This window comes from Hyperolius riggenbachi, chromosome 4 (assembly GCF_040937935.1).
Source record: "Hyperolius riggenbachi isolate aHypRig1 chromosome 4, aHypRig1.pri, whole genome shotgun sequence".
NCBI classification, from domain to species: domain Eukaryota; kingdom Metazoa; phylum Chordata; class Amphibia; order Anura; family Hyperoliidae; genus Hyperolius; species Hyperolius riggenbachi.
In genome coordinates, this window is record NC_090649.1 from 238,179,664 (window position 1) to 238,197,008 (window position 17,345).

General features: G+C 42.1%; 1 protein-coding gene across 1 annotated transcript in view; it reads right to left on the reverse strand.

The window, feature by feature from the left end:
• Positions 1 to 17,345, reverse strand: part of LOC137570673 (cyclic GMP-AMP synthase-like) — a 91,067-nt gene that overhangs the window by 16,053 nt on the left and 57,669 nt on the right. Inside the window, exons 2-3 of the mRNA XM_068279374.1 lie at positions 11,291 to 11,504; positions 2,597 to 2,842 (exon numbers count right to left, since the gene is read on the reverse strand). Of these exons, the coding sequence (XP_068135475.1) occupies positions 2,597 to 2,842; positions 11,291 to 11,504 (460 nt within the window). The remainder of the gene's footprint in view (positions 1 to 2,596; positions 2,843 to 11,290; positions 11,505 to 17,345) is intronic.

Below are 17,345 nucleotides of genomic sequence, written 5' to 3' on the forward strand. Positions count from 1 at the left end.
TAGAAGTAAGCCATTTTATGTTTATATTTATTACATCTATGGTTATTTTTTGGGGCGCCTTCTCCCTCCTAGTGATATTTTTTACAGCCCCCTAGCTATTAGAGCTTGCTGTCAAAGTTTTGTTTAACCACACAATTGTTTTTTCTGGAGTGTGACCCATAGATTTGAAGACAAAGAACCCGAGTGAGGATGGGATTTCCTCATTTGCTTTTATACTGTGGTGGCTAGTCATGCAACCCACTTTTGTGAGTACCTCATCACTTTCTATTTATCCAGAACCTGACATTAATACACTATACCATAAGGGGCTCCTGGTCTCTCTCTGTGTTTTTCCTGTATCCGTAGGAAGTCTTGGGACTCCTCTAGACAACACACCTCCCCACTCTGTTAGCGAAGCATTATGTCATTCCAGTAGTATGAATAGCTAACAGTCGAGTGGTTACCACAGGGAGAACACTGCAGGTGGCAGCTGAAAGGTAAATCAAAAGAAGGTGCCTATTTAATATATTTTTTGACAAAACAGCTCTAAAGAAACCTCCTAGAAGTCCCAGCTGGTATGGCAACAGCTTGGAACCCCCAGAAGGAGCTAAAGCAGCTTCTACTGTAAGGCTGCATTTCCACTTGTGCGGTGCGAATCGTCGCGGTGAAAATTCGCATGCGGATGCGAATTTCGCATGCGGTTATATGCAAATTTTCATGCGAATTTTTCATGCCAATTCGCACGGATGACGATGTATGCGAATTTAACCGTGGCAGTGCTGGTGTGCTTTTCCATTGTTTCTATGCGAATTCGCATGAAAATTTGCATGAAAACTCGCATACCCAAACCTCATGCGAATTTCCTATTAAATACATTGTATGCGATTCGCATAGCGGTATGCGGTATGCGAATTCTGATGGCTCTCATGCGAATTTTTTCTGCACAGAAAAACGCAAAAGAATCCTGACAAGTGGAAACAGTCCCATTCACTTGTATTGCTATGCGAATTTGCATGCGAATTCGCGATAGTGGAAATGGGCCCTTAGCGAGATGCAATGCTATAATTTTTACTTTGAATTGGTCAAGTAATGCACAAAAAGAGAGCCTATGATTCTGTTTGGGAATCATTCATGAATGACAGCAAAGCTCTTGCAATGTAGAAGTTCCCTAGATGAAGGGGAGTAACTAAAGGGCAGCAGCCACTGCGACCGCAGGAGGGGGGGGGGGGCAGAGATGTAAGGGGGTCCCAACTACAACTTCACTCCCTCTGATAACGGGGTCCATCCTTCAGATCAGGTGTTTTTTGACTACACTTGTGTGGGTCTGAAGATTATGATGTCCACACTTGTTTTATGACCCTTGTATGATGGGCCCCCAGGCTGTGAGGATCACCAGGAGAAGGCAAGAGACAGGTTGAGAAAATTGGAGGGCCCTATCTTAGTTTTGCTGGGATGCCCGATAATTTGTAAATACGCCCCTGCCTAGATGGCAGAAAAAGAAAGAAAAAAAGAGCAAGATTTGGAAATACTTGGTATATAGAGGTAGTTTGTGAATAGTTTTCTTCTCTAATGGGAAAATTGAATGAATCTTTAAAAGTGAAGTCTAATAAAAAAAATGAGTTTTACTCACCTGGGGATTTCCTCAGCCCCCTGCAGCTGATCGGTGCCCTCGCCGTGTCCCTCCAATCTTCCAGTCCCCGCCGGCGGCCACTTCCGGTTTCGCCGTCACAATATCGCCCCCTATGCTGCTATTGCGGCAAGGAAGGCCTTAGGCTTAGAAGTGTGGTGACGTCACCCCCGGACTCCGTATGTTGCAAAGTGCGCTGAAACGGAAGTCCGTGCGCTGAAACGGAAGTCCGCCTTAGGCTTAGAAGTGTGGTGACGTCACCCCCGGACTCCGTGTGTTGAAACGGAAGTCCGTGTGTAGCCTATGACGAAGCGATCCAGCAGTGAGTTGCCGGCCGGGACTCAAGCGGATCCAACATCTAAAGATACCTGAAGGGTTGTGAACCCCTTCCGCTCCCCTCCTCTCTCTGAAGAGACTGGAAGTAATCAGTGCCGATTAGCGCAGAAACTGTGAGTTAGCTACTGTGGTAGCGGAAGAGCATATGCTATCAAGTTTATGTGGAGGAACAGTCTATAAGTTGTGTGGACCGTGGAAACGCAGAGTCTATATTATACGCTTGAAAGCAGTTCATTTTTTTCTGAAAGATATTAACGCTGAGTGAAGCAATTTTGGAGGTCTGATGAGGAACAATTAGTACAAGCGAGAAAGGGAAATTGTTCATTTTTAATGAATTATATGCATGCATGAAGTATTTTGTCAGCACAGGAGTCTAGGCAGCTGGTCCTGGGACCTTTTGATGTATCCAGGTATATGACTAGAACGAGGCTAGATATACATTCCTGTTGTGCAGATTTATCTAATCGATAAGTTTTAATAAATGTTGCATTGTTTTTATATGCAGAGGCGCATGAGTTTTAGTGTTTATGTTTTTTGCTATATAGTGACGGATTCTATATTAACTTATTGCTGCCAACCTTAAATATATGTACAAGCGCTACAATCTTTTTAATAAATAATTAAGCAAGGACAATGAGAGATTTCCACACTAACCTTTCACTGTTCTTTCTTCATCGCACTGCTTGGGCACCATATAGAAAGACTTGAACTTGAGATCTCGCTTCACCTTTTTCCCCAACCATTGGTCTATGTTCATCCCATCTTTTGTGTTCCCTGGCCAGCTCTTCTTGATTTCTAAGGCAAGAACCAGATCCACCGCTATTTCAGCTGGACTATTCTTAATCAGGAGAGTTAATGCTGGACTTTTAGGATTTCTTCTTTCTACAGTCACTTCCCTACCTGTAAAATAAAAAATGTTCACAGCACCTATAAGGATAAATTACATAAAACATCCACAGAGTATGCAGACACCTGCAGTGTTTGCAGAATTTCAGCCACGCAAGTAGTGGAAAAATGGGGCTGAATTGCTAAATCATTACAAACCTTATGCAATTCCTAAGCTCATCAGCGATAAGCTGAAATTATGCGAAGGCACCTTCACCTAATTCAATTTTCAGTATTTAATCCCCCACCAAGGTCTTCTCCCCTTATGCAATTCTGTTAAGATGCATCAGGAACTGATGCTTCCTGTCAAACATGGGTGAGAACTTTTTACCAGCTCAAAGCAAGTATAAAGTCTCTCTAGCCAAAATCCTGCCGGATTCTTTGGGCATCTGGGAGCCTCTTACTAAGAAGCCCCATGCAGGTTGACTCAGGGACCTTTCACACAGGGGCAGTGCGGTGCAGTAATTTTACCACACCCCACTGCAGGGCAGTGAAAGTCTATGGAGACTTTCATACTGATGCGGTAAGGCGTAATGCGACAGAAGTGACGTTTTCACTGTATCCCCGATGCTCGGATAAACCTAGGTTACCGTGTGGTTCTGCGTCGACTTGCGGCGAAGTGTGGCGGACTAAAAGTAATGTAAGTCTATGGCAATGCGTGTCAGTGTGAAAACCTGCCGCAGTTTTCGCGTTGCACATGCGCGGAAGCGCATTTCTTACTATACGCTTTCGTGCACTTCCGTATTTCCAAAAAAATTGAGCGTCACTTCCTATTTGGATCTCGGCCAGAAGGGGATTATCGCATACTAATGCGGTAATCCCCAAAGGCCTTTTTTTGGTGGTGCGGCCCTAGAGCTGCACCGCTGGCGCCAATCTGCAGTGTTAAGCCAGTCCCAGCCATCCAGGCTATACCATCCTGCACGGGTGAGAGGGGGTTGATTAAAGTTTTTTGGTTTTTTTTTTGGGGGGGGGGGGGGGGGAGTTTTTTTTTAAAATAATAATAATAATAAAAAAAGGATGTCCTGCACCGTCATAACTGCTAGCACTGCACATTGTTTGAATGAACCCCAACCATGGATGCTTCAGTGGCATGATGGGGAAGAGGGCCCCTCACCAATACAATAGATAAAGTCAGCCTGGGAGGAAGAGGCTTCTTCAAACCTCAGAGAGCTTATGGTGGCCACTAACGATCCAATTTTTTTCATCCAATCTTACCATTTATATGGAATAGAAGGGAATGGCTAAATTATCAATTCAATATATTCACCTAATTTACCCTTATACTACATAGATTTGGTGAAAGTGGATGAAAAAGATTGGATCATTAGTGGCCACCTTTAAGGTCATCAGCAATGCCTTCACTATCTCCTAAGAATAAACAACAAATCTGTCTTAGCCCAGTGTATGCGCCTAACAGCAGTAAGCTATACTGATGGCAGGGCAGCACACCGTCACAGCCTCCAATACGGGAAAATTAAAATCTGATGGCCTAGACTTAATTCTTATCTCAGTAAAGTCTACTGGGGTATAGCAAGTATACCCCAATAAAAAAATCACATTCTCAGCATCTCCCGTACCTGTACATCAAAATGCTCTATTTGAGCCTCTTCAGGTTATTCTTGTCCAAACAGCGGTAAGAGGCACCCATGAGTATCTTTTACCACTTATTACTGTGAGCTCTAGATGCATAATACCTCCTGAGGTTGAAGCTCCCGATATAATTACAATCTGTAGACCCCCCTTCTGTAATCCCAATGCTTGTTTTTTTATTATTCAGCACTATCTGATAGACCAGGTACAGAGATTTCTGTACAAAAGTCTCATACAAAAGCATTTTCACATTTTGAGCCACTGCTCCATTTAGTGGCGTTATTATATTACTATAATCTCCCTTACTGTACTTGCTCACAAAATCAAAAAGCAAAAATCACTTTTCCCTACTTGATGCCAGTCTCCAAAATGGTAGACAGAGCCACGCATGACGTCATGCGTAATGACGTCATCACGCCGCGGCCCTAGCCTGTAATTGGAGCAGATGCCCAAAACAGCACTAAGTTATTTATAGGAGCCAGCAAAACTGAGCCGACAGAGGCACTCTGCACCTGGCTTGTTATACCTTTCAGTAAGCTACTTCTACACTAAGCTCACATTTTACATGCAGGCTACCACGCTTATACCTTGCCAGACTCCATAGAAACTGCACTATAGATTTTATTACCAGTTAACCCTTTATTTATGCAGCCACTGCAACATCTTTTTTGCACAAAGCAATATGTGTTTTTTGTTTTACGTTCTTTACACATGTTATTTTTAACAGCAGGATGGCACTATCCAATCAGTCCGGTGCCTCCTGCAACTGTATATTTTAGGTAGCATGCTTAGTTTTGCGAGTTTATGGCATAGCTCCCAACTGTCCCTCTTTTGGGGGGACAGTCCCTCTTTGGGAACCCTGTCGGTCTGTCCCTCTTTCTTCCTCAAATGTCCCTCTGTCAGGACTCCTGTTCAAATCTATGTAAATATATGTATTTTATCTACTGAAAAATGTGTTGAACTGACTCTAAACTTTATTCCCATCCTTTAAATTGATATATTTCTTATTTTCAAATGTTAAAATGAAGGAAAATGAACCAGGATAGAAAGGACCAACGTGACATGAATTATAAAACAATATATGTTTCTTATGAAATCTTTATGGTATGTGTGACTAGAGGCGTGGTTAGGGGTGTGGCTTAAGTGTCTCTTTCTTATCTCAAAAAGTTGGGAGGTATGTTTATGTGTTTGTGAGCAACTTTTAATCAATCTATAAGCATAATGTATGTTTTTTTAGTTGCATTTAAAAGTTATGTGTTTAAGCATAGAGGAGCTTTTAAAGGACAACTGAAGAGAGAGGTATATGGAGGCTGCCATGTTTATTTCCTTTTAAGCAATACCAGTTGCCTGGCAGCCCTGCTGACCCTCTGCTAATACATTCAGCCATAGACCCTGAACAATCATGCAGCAGATCAGGTGTTTCTGACGTGATTGTCAGATCTGATAGATTAGCTGCATGCTTGTTTCTGGTGTTATTCAGACACTTCTCCAGCCAAACAGACCAGCAGGGCAGCCAGGCAACTGGTATTGTTTAAAAGGAAAAACATGGCAGCCTCCATAGTCTTCTCACTTCAGTTTTAATTACTATTTATGTGCAATGCTATGGTGTTCCTCCACCATAAATATGAACCAGCTATTAATCAGCACATCACAGTGTGTTCCTTATCAGATGTGTTCCTTCGCCACAGGTCTTCTTGAATACATTACAAAAGAAGCACTTTCTTACAGAGATATGCTACTCCACATGCCTATACAGACTTTTTATACTTAAAGAGAGAGACACTGAAGCGAAAAAAAATTATGATATAGTGAATTGGTTGTGTACTATGAATAATTACTAGAAGATTAGCAGCAAAGAAAATATTCTCATACTTTTATTTTCAGGTATATAGTGTTTTTTCTAACATTGCATCATTCTATAATATGTGCAGATTACACAACACTCAGCATTCAAAATGAGTCTTTCAGAGCAGTCTGTGAACTAATGACCTCTCCTCTGGTAGAGAAAAAGTAAATAGTCCAGGAACAGTTGAGATAATAAAAGTCAGATAACAGCCCTCTCCACGACTAAACTTAGTCGGAGAGTTAATGGCTTGTTTGCCTTAGAGATAATAACTGGAGTTTCTTAACTCTCCCTGTACTGGAAACAATTAGACTGATGTATCTGATCTTAATGTTTTATTTCTTAGCTGTACTACACATACAAATCATAATATCATCATTTTTTTTTCCGCTTCAGTGTCTCTTTAATTGCATTGCATAATTTCCATTATTTTATTTTTGTTTTCGATCACTGATATTCGGTTAGAATCTGTACATGAGGACTGTCCTGTTTGCTTTTACACTATATATGCTGTATTTTGATATTAGGATGTGTTTTATGTATGTTTTATGCATATATCATGCATGAGTATTGAGCTCTCTGTATTAGATGAATTTAGTCACTTTATTTGGCCCGAGGACGTAGGCGAAGATCCACGTAACGCATTGCCTGTGCTCATATTAAAAAAAAATAATTTATATTTACATATGAAGTGGTCATTATTGAGGTAAGCCAAGTCTTCCTTTTTCTCCTTTAGTGGTTTTCAACTCAGTTTTATACACTCCTGGGTGCTTCCTACCCCTCTTTCCCCTCTTACCCCTCTTTCCCCTTTGTGAGGGTTATGTCAGGACACTACAAGTCTGATGCCACTTGTTAGGACCTTACTGCTGTTTTACAACAGTGCGATCATCATCACCTGTTCTACCTAAGTGGAGTTGGGTTTTATAAATCTTAACCTGCTTCCAGTAGATGGTTGCTTCCCCATCCAACCTTCCCTTGAAAGTACCAGTTTGGGGTCCCGGTTGTCTCTGTGTTTTCTTCTCAGGGTGATTGGTTTCACGCTTTCATACAGGTTATTCTTGTAGACTTTTCTTAGAAATTTCTCTTCTTGGTGGCAAATACAACAGCCCAGAAAGCCTGGCAGCTTCAGGCCTTTGCATAAACCGTTTACCATAGAGGGAGCATAGAGAGTTGAATGGGACTTGCCCATCCAGCTCTCTATGTTACATGCACAAAGCTGGACTGGATACCACCGAAGGAGCATAGAGAGCTTGATGGGCAGTCCCATCCAGCCAGCTCATCCATTTCTATATGCTCTGATGATGTCAGCACGGTTCCAGGAGGGTGAGTATAGACACACCGAGCAGGGAAAGGGGAGAGGTGATGGCCAAGCCAAACAGGGAATGAGAGGAGTCAGAAAACGTGCAGTGCACTTTGGCAGATGATCCGAGCGCATTGTTATTTGCTAAATCACTGGTACGGTGGAGGCTGGAGTTTGTGCCTATAGGAGCCGGATCAGGACCTGAATGGAGAACCTGCATACAACTAGATGCTGGAGAGCTAGATTAATCTTGGAGGAATTTTTCTCTACCCCCTTCCCAGATGGAAAAGTAGGTATGGTAATGTGACAGATTCAAGAAATCACAATGCCCTTACCTCCAGTTACAGATTAGCGCCCAGTAACAAAGTAGACCCTAAGGCCTCTTTCACAGTGGGACGTTGCGTTTGGTGTTATGTTAAAGTCGCACAACGTGCACCTAACGCAGCGCATGTTGGTTATGAAATTGGACGTTATTTTGCACTGTGTTATGTGTTTCTTGGTGCGCCGTTTTCGTCGCATACTGATGGAATGAAAACGGCGCATGCATGACATTTAAATAAAAAAAAAACATTACTGAGCATGTGCAACACACAACGCAGCAAATGTATTTCTAAACACACAGCATGCAGCACCTTCTAAATATTGCTACACGTTACACACAACGCAACGTGTGCACTGTGAATGTCGCACAGACTTTGTATTGCGGTGCGTTAGTCTGCGTTATAATTTTTTATAACGTGCGACTTTAACGTCCCACTGTGAAGGAGGCCTAAAGACAGAGCAGACCCCTCATTTACAGATCAGTCCACAGAGACACAGCACACCCCAAGTGACCCAACTCCAGTGAAACATCAGACTCCCAAGCCCTTATTTAACTCACTTTGGTACACATGCAATTAGCTTTTCTCCTAGGAGATCATTTTTAATCATTTCTTTAACCACTTGAGGACCCACCCTTTACCCCCCCTTAACGACCAGCGCTGTTGTAGCTGATCTGTGCTGGGTGGGCTCTGCAGCCCCCAGCACAGATCAGCGTGCAGGCAGAGCGACCAGATCGCCCCCCTTTTTTCCCCACTAGGGGGATGATGTGCTGGGGGGGTCTGATCGCTCCTGCCTGCGGGTGTTGCGGGGGGGGGGGCACCTCAAAGCCCCCCTCCGCGGCGAAATCCTCCCACTCCCTCTCCTACCTGGCCCCCCCTGGAGATCTGGGCTGCACAGGACGCTATCCGTCCTGTGCAGCCAGTGACGGGACGTCCCCTGTCACATGGCGGCGATCCCCGGCCGCTGATTGGCCGGGGATCGCCGATCTGCCTTACGGTGCTGCTGCGGAGCAGCGCCGTACAAATGTAAACAAAGCGGATTATTTCCGCTTGTGTTTACATTTAGCCTGCGAGCCGCCATCGGCGGCCTGCAGGCTATTCACGGAGCCCCCCGCCGTGAATTGACAGGAAGCAGCCGCTCGCACGAGCGGCTGCTTCCTGATTAATCAGCCTTCAGCTGGCGACGCAATACTGCGTCGCTGGTCCTGCAGCTGCCACTTTGCCGACGCGCGTTATGAGTGCGCGGTCGGCAAGTGGTTAAAATAAAAGCACTTTGCAATTGAAAGCATATGAAATAGTAGATAAAAAGTACTATCACAACTATTTTGAGTATTTTCTTGCTTGCTGGTGGTGTAAAAAGCATTTTATCGACAAGATGTAAACATATCACCCAGGAGAAAATGTAGAAAAATTTAGGGGAAAAAAAGTTAATTGCAGGGCTCAGGGCAGGGCTCTCCCACCCTGTCTTGGATTTTGTTGTTCATTTCATAGCTCACACTCTTATACATTTTATTCATCATGCTACATCTGTCATTGTAACCACCAGTTCTGTATTTTGTACCAGTGTCCATATTTGATGTACAGTATATCATTGCCTGTATCATACTGTACCCTTGTTTATTTTCCTACTTTTTACAGTGCCATGGAATATGTTGGCACTTTATAAATGAATAATAATAATAATAATAATAATAATAATAATAATAATAATAATATGGGCCTTTTTACTCCAAAATTTTCTCCTAGGAGATCATTTTTCATTTTCTGTTAAAGATAACTGCTTAGTACTCTGAAACTGAAAAAGTACCAAAAAACAGGTGAACAGGTACCATCAAAATTATTCTGAGTATCTAGGTGATTATTGAACATTATTCCCACTGTGTGCTTTCGGCGGAAAAGAATTGACTCTACTCTAGCATATCATAAATGAATCTAGGATCACAAAAATAGGCCTAACCAATTTCACCTTATCTGGGGCAGGTGGATAGATGATATTTCTTAGCTGGATAAGCTAAGGTGATATTTTCATACTTCGCACACCCATGGCCAGAATGCTTCAGGCCACAGCGGTACAACTGTGGCCTGATTACTGAGATGGCTAGCAGACAATCTGAGCGGCCTGGGGGGGCAGCGTGGGGACCTACGGCCTGAAGGGGGCTGGAAGAAGCCCACAGTAAGTATCAATGTGTTTATTCTCTCAGTCTCAGGTTTTCTTTAATTGATCTCAATTACACATTATATTGTTTACAATATTGAATTTTCTACAAATGTTTTCTTGTTAAATAATAATAATAGTAAAATTAAAAAAAGTAAGTTTCATGCTTGCTGGTGGCTTGATAGAAATGTTATTAATATTGTGTGAAAATATCGCCTAGGAGAAAGAGTTAATTGCATATGGACCTTGTTTTTTTAGAACATTAACATTTCATCGGTATGTACCCCTTTTGAAAGCCCATGTTCGCAAAGTACCCCCCCTGGTATGGTAAAAATTATCTCAAGTACTCCTCAACACAGATATGTTTAAAAGTAATACATGATAATTGTTTCTAAACAGTTTCCAAGAATTTACTATTGCTTTTAATTAGCTAAAATAATAGTTTGGTGTTTACTTGCTTTATCTTTTTTTCTTTATTCTAAATTTGATATACTTAACTATATATCAAGCCCAAGTAACCCCCTGGGCCCATCAGAAGTACCCCTAGGGGTATGTGTATCATGCATTATAATTTGTCGTATAATTGCATACTTTTGGGCCAGATTAATTTTGCAAGGCAAGTAGATTTTTATGGCCCATAATGATCTTCCCAACGTGGTGAGGCAAAGCCAAGGCAATGTATTCTCACCATGTCTATGTGGCTACATTGAGTTTCTTAAAGGAGAACTGTAGTGAGAGGGATATGGAGGCTGCCATATTTATTTCCTTGTAAGCAATACCAGTTACCTGGCAGCCCTGCTGGTCTATTTGGGTGAAGAAGTGTCTGAATCACTCCAGGAACAAGCATGCGGCTAATCTTGTCATATCGGTCAAAACTGTCAGAAACACCTGATCTGCTGTATGCTTGTTTAGGGCCTATGGCTGAAAGTATTAGAGGCAGAGGATTAGCAGGATAGCCAGGCAACTGGTATTGCTTAAATGGAAACATATGGCAGCCTCCATATACCTCTCACTACAGTTCTCCTTTAAAAGTCTGAGATCAGCTTCTATCAGGCAGTTTCAATTCAATATAACTCTCAGGTGACCTTTGCGTTAAAATAACCCAGCATGTGAGATTGACAATTTTGCTGTACATGGGGAAAAAAATCTCAGCATACACATATCTAGGCATTTTACTTATTCATATATTACCAGAATATTCATATAGCTAAAAACACTGGAAAAAAATTATATATATATTAAAAAAAAAACTTGCCCGAGACTGCCTGTTTAACCAGCTTTGTAAAGAGAGTCAGAATTATTTTGGCTGAAATGTTGTCATCTCCATCTACATAAGGTTCCACAAACCCTTCTACTTGACGTCTGCATTGTAGCAAATAGAAGATTCCATTGTCCCCAACCTCTATCAAATCCACTCTCTGCAGAGGTGGTATTTTCAACATTATATCAAATTCGTTTGGTCTTGAAATCTGTAATAGAAAGGGAAAATTGTTACCGAGACCCAATAGGATAGGATGAAAGAAGTGTAAAATGTGTACACTATTTTCTAGTGTGAATATTTAGCTAACAAGATAAAAAGAAAGAAGAGGACTTTTAATGGTGTATGATAAGCAGTATATAAGAAATACCAATTTAAACATTTTTAAATGTAAATGTATCAATAAATGCAAAAAAAACGAATACAAGCAAGGTCTACTAACGAAAGGTATTAAAAGCATGTCACGAGACTGACCCCCGTGACACCTGTATTGCAGTGTGCAGTGCAAGAGCCAGATACAGTGAACATAAAAAACTGTACATGCCCCTGTTAATATGGCAGATTTATGTGAAGGAGGGCTAAAAAAAAAACAAAAAAAAAAAAACAACTTTCTGTGAGGAAACGCGGAAAAGCCGCTAGTACTCAAAGTAAGGCGGCTGATTCCGCGTTCAACATGGCAGCTAGCGCGCAGTCGGAGCGCGGGGGAAACCGCCGCATGCCCAGACAACAGGGCGGCGGATTCCGCGTCCGACGCGGCATGTAGCACCCATAGGCTTACTCGTGTCAGTAATGCTGAATGCGGAGAAAACGCCGCACGCACAGACAGCGGTGCGGCGGATTCCGCATTCAACACGGCAGGAATATTGCAACACATGTCTGGTGTGGCTGGGACTGATAGTCCACACTGGTTCAGGAGGACGCGCGCGCAGAGAGGCAAGGCCTTTATGACAGGCAGAAGGGAGTCAGCTGACCAAGCCGGTCAGCTGACAATTTCAGCAACTTCCATTGGTCCAGCACTTAGGGGAGGCGCTAGAGAGCGCTGGTGTATATATACTGGGTGCTGGTCATTTCTCTGGTGTCTGGCGTTGCGATCACTACGTGGTAGCACTCAGACCTTGTCAGTATCTGTGTTTATTAGACAGTTTCGTAGGTGTTGATGATCACGGAGCTCACACCTTAGCCTAGGAATTGTATTATTATCTGTGTTATTATCTAGACCAGTTTCCAAGGTGTTGATGGCCAAGGAACTCACACCTTAGTCTAGGAATTCTGTACCATTTGTATCATCATTATTGTCTAGTCTAGTTCCAGAAGTGTTGAGAATCTAGGAACTCACACTCAAGCCTAGGCATTGTTGATTATCTGTTATGACCTTCTGCTTTCCTGACCATTCTTCTGATCTCTGATTCTATACCTTAGTCATTCGGATACTCTGTTGCCAAACTCTGCTGGTCTTAGGATTCTGTCCCTGTATACGGTCTCTGTACTTTATCTGTCCGTGTGTTAACGACCTGGCCTGTCCGACCTCGAGAACTCTTTCCTGTTAAGAGATAGTTCGCAGATCTGTCAGTGACACTTCCTTCATTGGTGTCACTCACGTTCTGTCCTTCCCACTCTCAGCCTAGCTCCGCCCCTTGGGGAGCTTCAGACCTGTGGAAGGAATCTGATCTCCAGCTATATCTCCTCAAAGTATTACTGTTGCTCCTAAACACTCATCACTCAGGTGTCCAGAGGTTATAGATATATCTGATTATCGGTGATACTGCAGATCATCAATAATCGGGTATATATCTGTATTCTCGGTGATACTGCATATCACCGGTAATCAGTGTGTTACACCGATCGTTACACTTTCCCCACCTTAATGTGACCTAGATCTTGTATTTCTTCAATTAAAGAGGAGCTGTCTGCCATACTGTCTCAGAAAAACAAGCAAACACATATACAGTGGGTTGCAAAAGTATTCGGCCTCCTTGAAGTTTTCCACATTTTGTCACATTACTGCCACAAACATGCATCAATTTTATTGGAATTCCATGTGAAAGACCAATACAAAGTGGTGTACATGTGAGAAGTGGAACGAAAATCATACAGGATTCCAAACATTTTTTACAAATAAATAACTGCAAAGTGGGGTGTGCGTAATTATTCACCCCCTGAGTCAATACTTTGTAGAACCACCTTTTGCTGCAATTACAGCTGCCAGTCTTTTAGGGTATGTCTCTACCAGCTTTGCACATCTAGAGACTGAAATCCTTGCCCATTCTTCTTTGCAAAACAGCTCCAGCTCAGTCAGATTAAATGGACAGCGTTTGTGAACAGCAGTTTTCAGATCTTGCCACAGAGTCTCGATTGGATTTAGATCTGGACATTGACTGGGCCATTCTAACACATAGCTATGCTTTGATTTAAACCATTCCATTGTTGCCCTGGCTTTATGTTTAGGGTCATTGTCCTGCTGGAAGGTGAACCTCCGCCCCAGTCTCAAGTCTTTTTGCAGTCTCCAAGAGGTTTTCTTCCAAGTTTGCCCTGTATTTGGCTCCATCCATATTCCCATCAACTCTGATCAGCTTCCCTGTCCCTGCTGAAGAGATGCACACCCCCCCCCCCCCCCCCGAGCATGATGCTGCCACCACCATATTTGACAGTGGGGATGGTGTGTTCAGAGTTATGTGCAGTGTTAGTTTTCCGCCACACATAGCGCTTTGCATTTTGGCCAAAAAGTTCCATTTTGGTCTCATCTGACCAGAGCACCTTCTTCCACATGGTTGCTGTGTCCCCCACATGGCTTGTGGCAAACTGCAAACGGGACTTCTTATGCTTTCTGTTAACAATGCTTTTCTTATTGCCACTCCTCCATAAAGGCCAACTTTGTACAGTGCATGACTAATAGTTGTCCTATGGACAGAGTCCCCCACCTGAGCTGTAGATCTCTGCAGCTTGTCCAGAGTCACCATGGGCCTCTCGACAGCATTTCTGATCAGCGCTCTCCTTGCTCGGCATGTGAGTTTAGGTGGATGGCCTTGTCTTTGTAGGTTTACAGTTGTGCCATACTCCTTCCATTTCTGAATGATCGCTTGAACAGTGCTCCATGGGATGTTCAAGGCTTTGGAAATTTGTAGCCTAAGCCTGCTTTAAATTTCTCAATAACTTGATCCCTGACCTGTCTTGTGTGTTCTTTGGACTTCACGGTGTTGTTGCTCCCAATATTCTCTTAGACAACCTCCGAGGCCCTCACAGAGCAGCTGTATTTGTACTGACATTAGATTACACACAGGTGCACTCTATTTAGTCATTAGCACTCATCAGGCAATGTCTATAGGCAACTGACTGCACTCAGATCAAAGGGGGCCGAATAATTATGCACACACCACTTTGCAGTTATTTGTAAAAAATGTTTGGAATCATGTATGATTTTCGTTCCACTTCTCATGTGTACACCACTTTGTGTTGGTCTTTCATCTGGAATTCCAATAAAATTGATTCATGTTTGTGGCAGTAATATGACAAAATGTGGAAAACTTCAAGGGGGCCGAATACTTTTTCAACCCACTGTATAAGTAGATAAATACTTGCTCTACTTAACATATGTATTGCGCTGTCCACATTTTGATTGTAGTTATTTTTCTAAAGTAAAAAAGAGAAAATCCTTCTTAGCATTTCCCATTTTAAACTGTGGCTATTTTGAAGCCAATCCTGATGTAATTTCCTCCCTTACTTTTCTCTGCCTGATTGTGTATGCATTGCCAGCCCTCCACTTTAGAAAGTGCATTGTCTCAGCATGAGAAATATTGGCCAATCAGAGAGGAACAGAGGTGTGGGAGGGGAAAACAGGAGGGAAAGAGGCTTCAGCCAATCAGGCTGCATTAGTTAAGTCTGAGGGGAAAGTAGAGAAGCAAAAAAAGGATAATCCAGCATGCCCTGCACCTTCCTTTGTGCATACCAAATTTTTTTGTGTACCAAATAAGAGTCAGGTAAACTGGAGAATAAACATTTATCAACAAGAAAAGTAATAGTGATTTTAACTTTTGGATTGCTGGTTAGCATCCTTATTACTTGTTTACCAAATAAAAATAAAGAATTGTTTTTTGATTTTATGCCCGACAGTTACACTTTAAAAAACAAACAAATCTGTTTGCAACCATCTTATCTTCAGGCTTAAAGATCCTGATGAAAACTGGTCAACAGTTGAAATGCATGGATCCTGGATTACAGCAGGCTCTTGTTCACATTGCTATCCTGACTGAAATGTATGCTAGATGGAGGGAGCTGCCGCAGATACGAGAGTAGAGGGGAGACGTCACCATGTGTAGCATAGACCATACGCTGCTGATTGCCAGCATAGCAAGAGTACTTCATTGACAGAGTGGATCCACCGGAGGAGGTTTAGGTAGGGTTAAGAGGAACTTTAACCAAGGATTTAACTTTATTCCAGTTGGTAGCTGATACTCCCTTTCCCACAAGAAAATCTTTACCTTTGCTCAAACAGATCATCAGGGGAGCCTGTGTAGCTGAAATTGTGGTGAAATTGTGAGGTCCAATAAACACTGGCTCAGAAAATAGCATCACAAGAGCTACAGGCCATCAGATCCCTGAATGAGAATAAAGATATTGTCATCAACCAGTGGCTACAGGAGGTGCCATAGTTATCATGAACACCAGTGACCACATTCAGGAGGCACAAAGACAGTTGTCAAACACCATGCACTATGCCAAACTACAGGGGGACCCCACAAAAATCTACAGGATGGCACTAAGATGATGAAGAAATTGTTCACAAAACACCAGACAACATGTACAGGCCCTCATCCCAGGAAAGTCTTGAACAGCCTGCTTTTACATGCATTCCAAAACCCACAAAGAGGGAAATCCAGGCAGACCCATAATCTCAGGGAGTGAAACTCTCACTGAGAACAACTCAGGGTGGTTAGAGTATGAAGGGTCTATCCCGAAACAAGTTGACGTTTCCTCAATATTTACAATTGCACTAATCGTGATGTTAATCACTGCTGTATGTTTGCCATTCTTTTCTATGGAAAATTTTCCTTGAAGGATACTTTTTATGAATATTTTTGCACAAGTGTTGTCTTCAATAAAGATTTATTATATTTTTATATATAAATTTTTCAAGTTTCTTCAATGTTCTTGATATACATATCCTTGTATTGGAATAAAGTTCTGAAGGCTTAAAACACATTTTATTGACAATTTTAAAAATATCACCCAGAAGAAAACTCAGGAGAAAAAGTGAATTGCATATGGGCCCTGGTCTGTAAAAGCCTGAACCAATTGCTAGCCATCGACCCAGTGCCTTAGGGCACAATTCTTGCCACAATGGTGGAGTCTCTGTACACCAACATCCCCCATGATGAACGTATTGCAATTTGGAGCCTGTCTCCTCATAGCCTAGAGTTTGTGGTATGGAATATTTAAGCAAACAAGTGGTCTTATCGATTTGTCATAAATTAGCAAGCATCCCTGTGAGTCCCTCCTGATGTTGTGATTAAGGCATCTAATGACATTTATTTACGTTTGCAAAACAAAGTTTATCCTTTGCATATCCAGTGTATATAAGCTGTGTGTTCTTTCATATTGTCCTTAGGAACAAAGTCTGAAGAAGGCTTATTAGCCGAAAGCTTACCTTTTTACCTAAGTTAGCCAATAAATGGCATTATCTCTTTTACAGATGGCCAATATGGTTCAATACTCTACTGCTTCTACTCTGTGCATAGAATTCAAAGTAAATAAACATTGCGTACAGATCATCTGGCAAAATATGTCACCACCAGTGATACTTTTCAGAATGTAGATCAGGGAGAGGAAATATTTTACAATGGGCAAACACTGAATAAATAATCTATAAATAAATATTGAAAAAAAATAAGCAATTTTATTTGTTTAAAACTTTTTGTTTAAAAATAAGCAATTTAATTATGTACGTTTCACTACAGTTCCTCTTTAGTGTCACAGCCTGCATTTTCCCCATTGCATCTGGGACATGCTAGTTGCTTAAAAAGACTGACAAACTTGCCTTGCAGCGTAGCATTTGGAC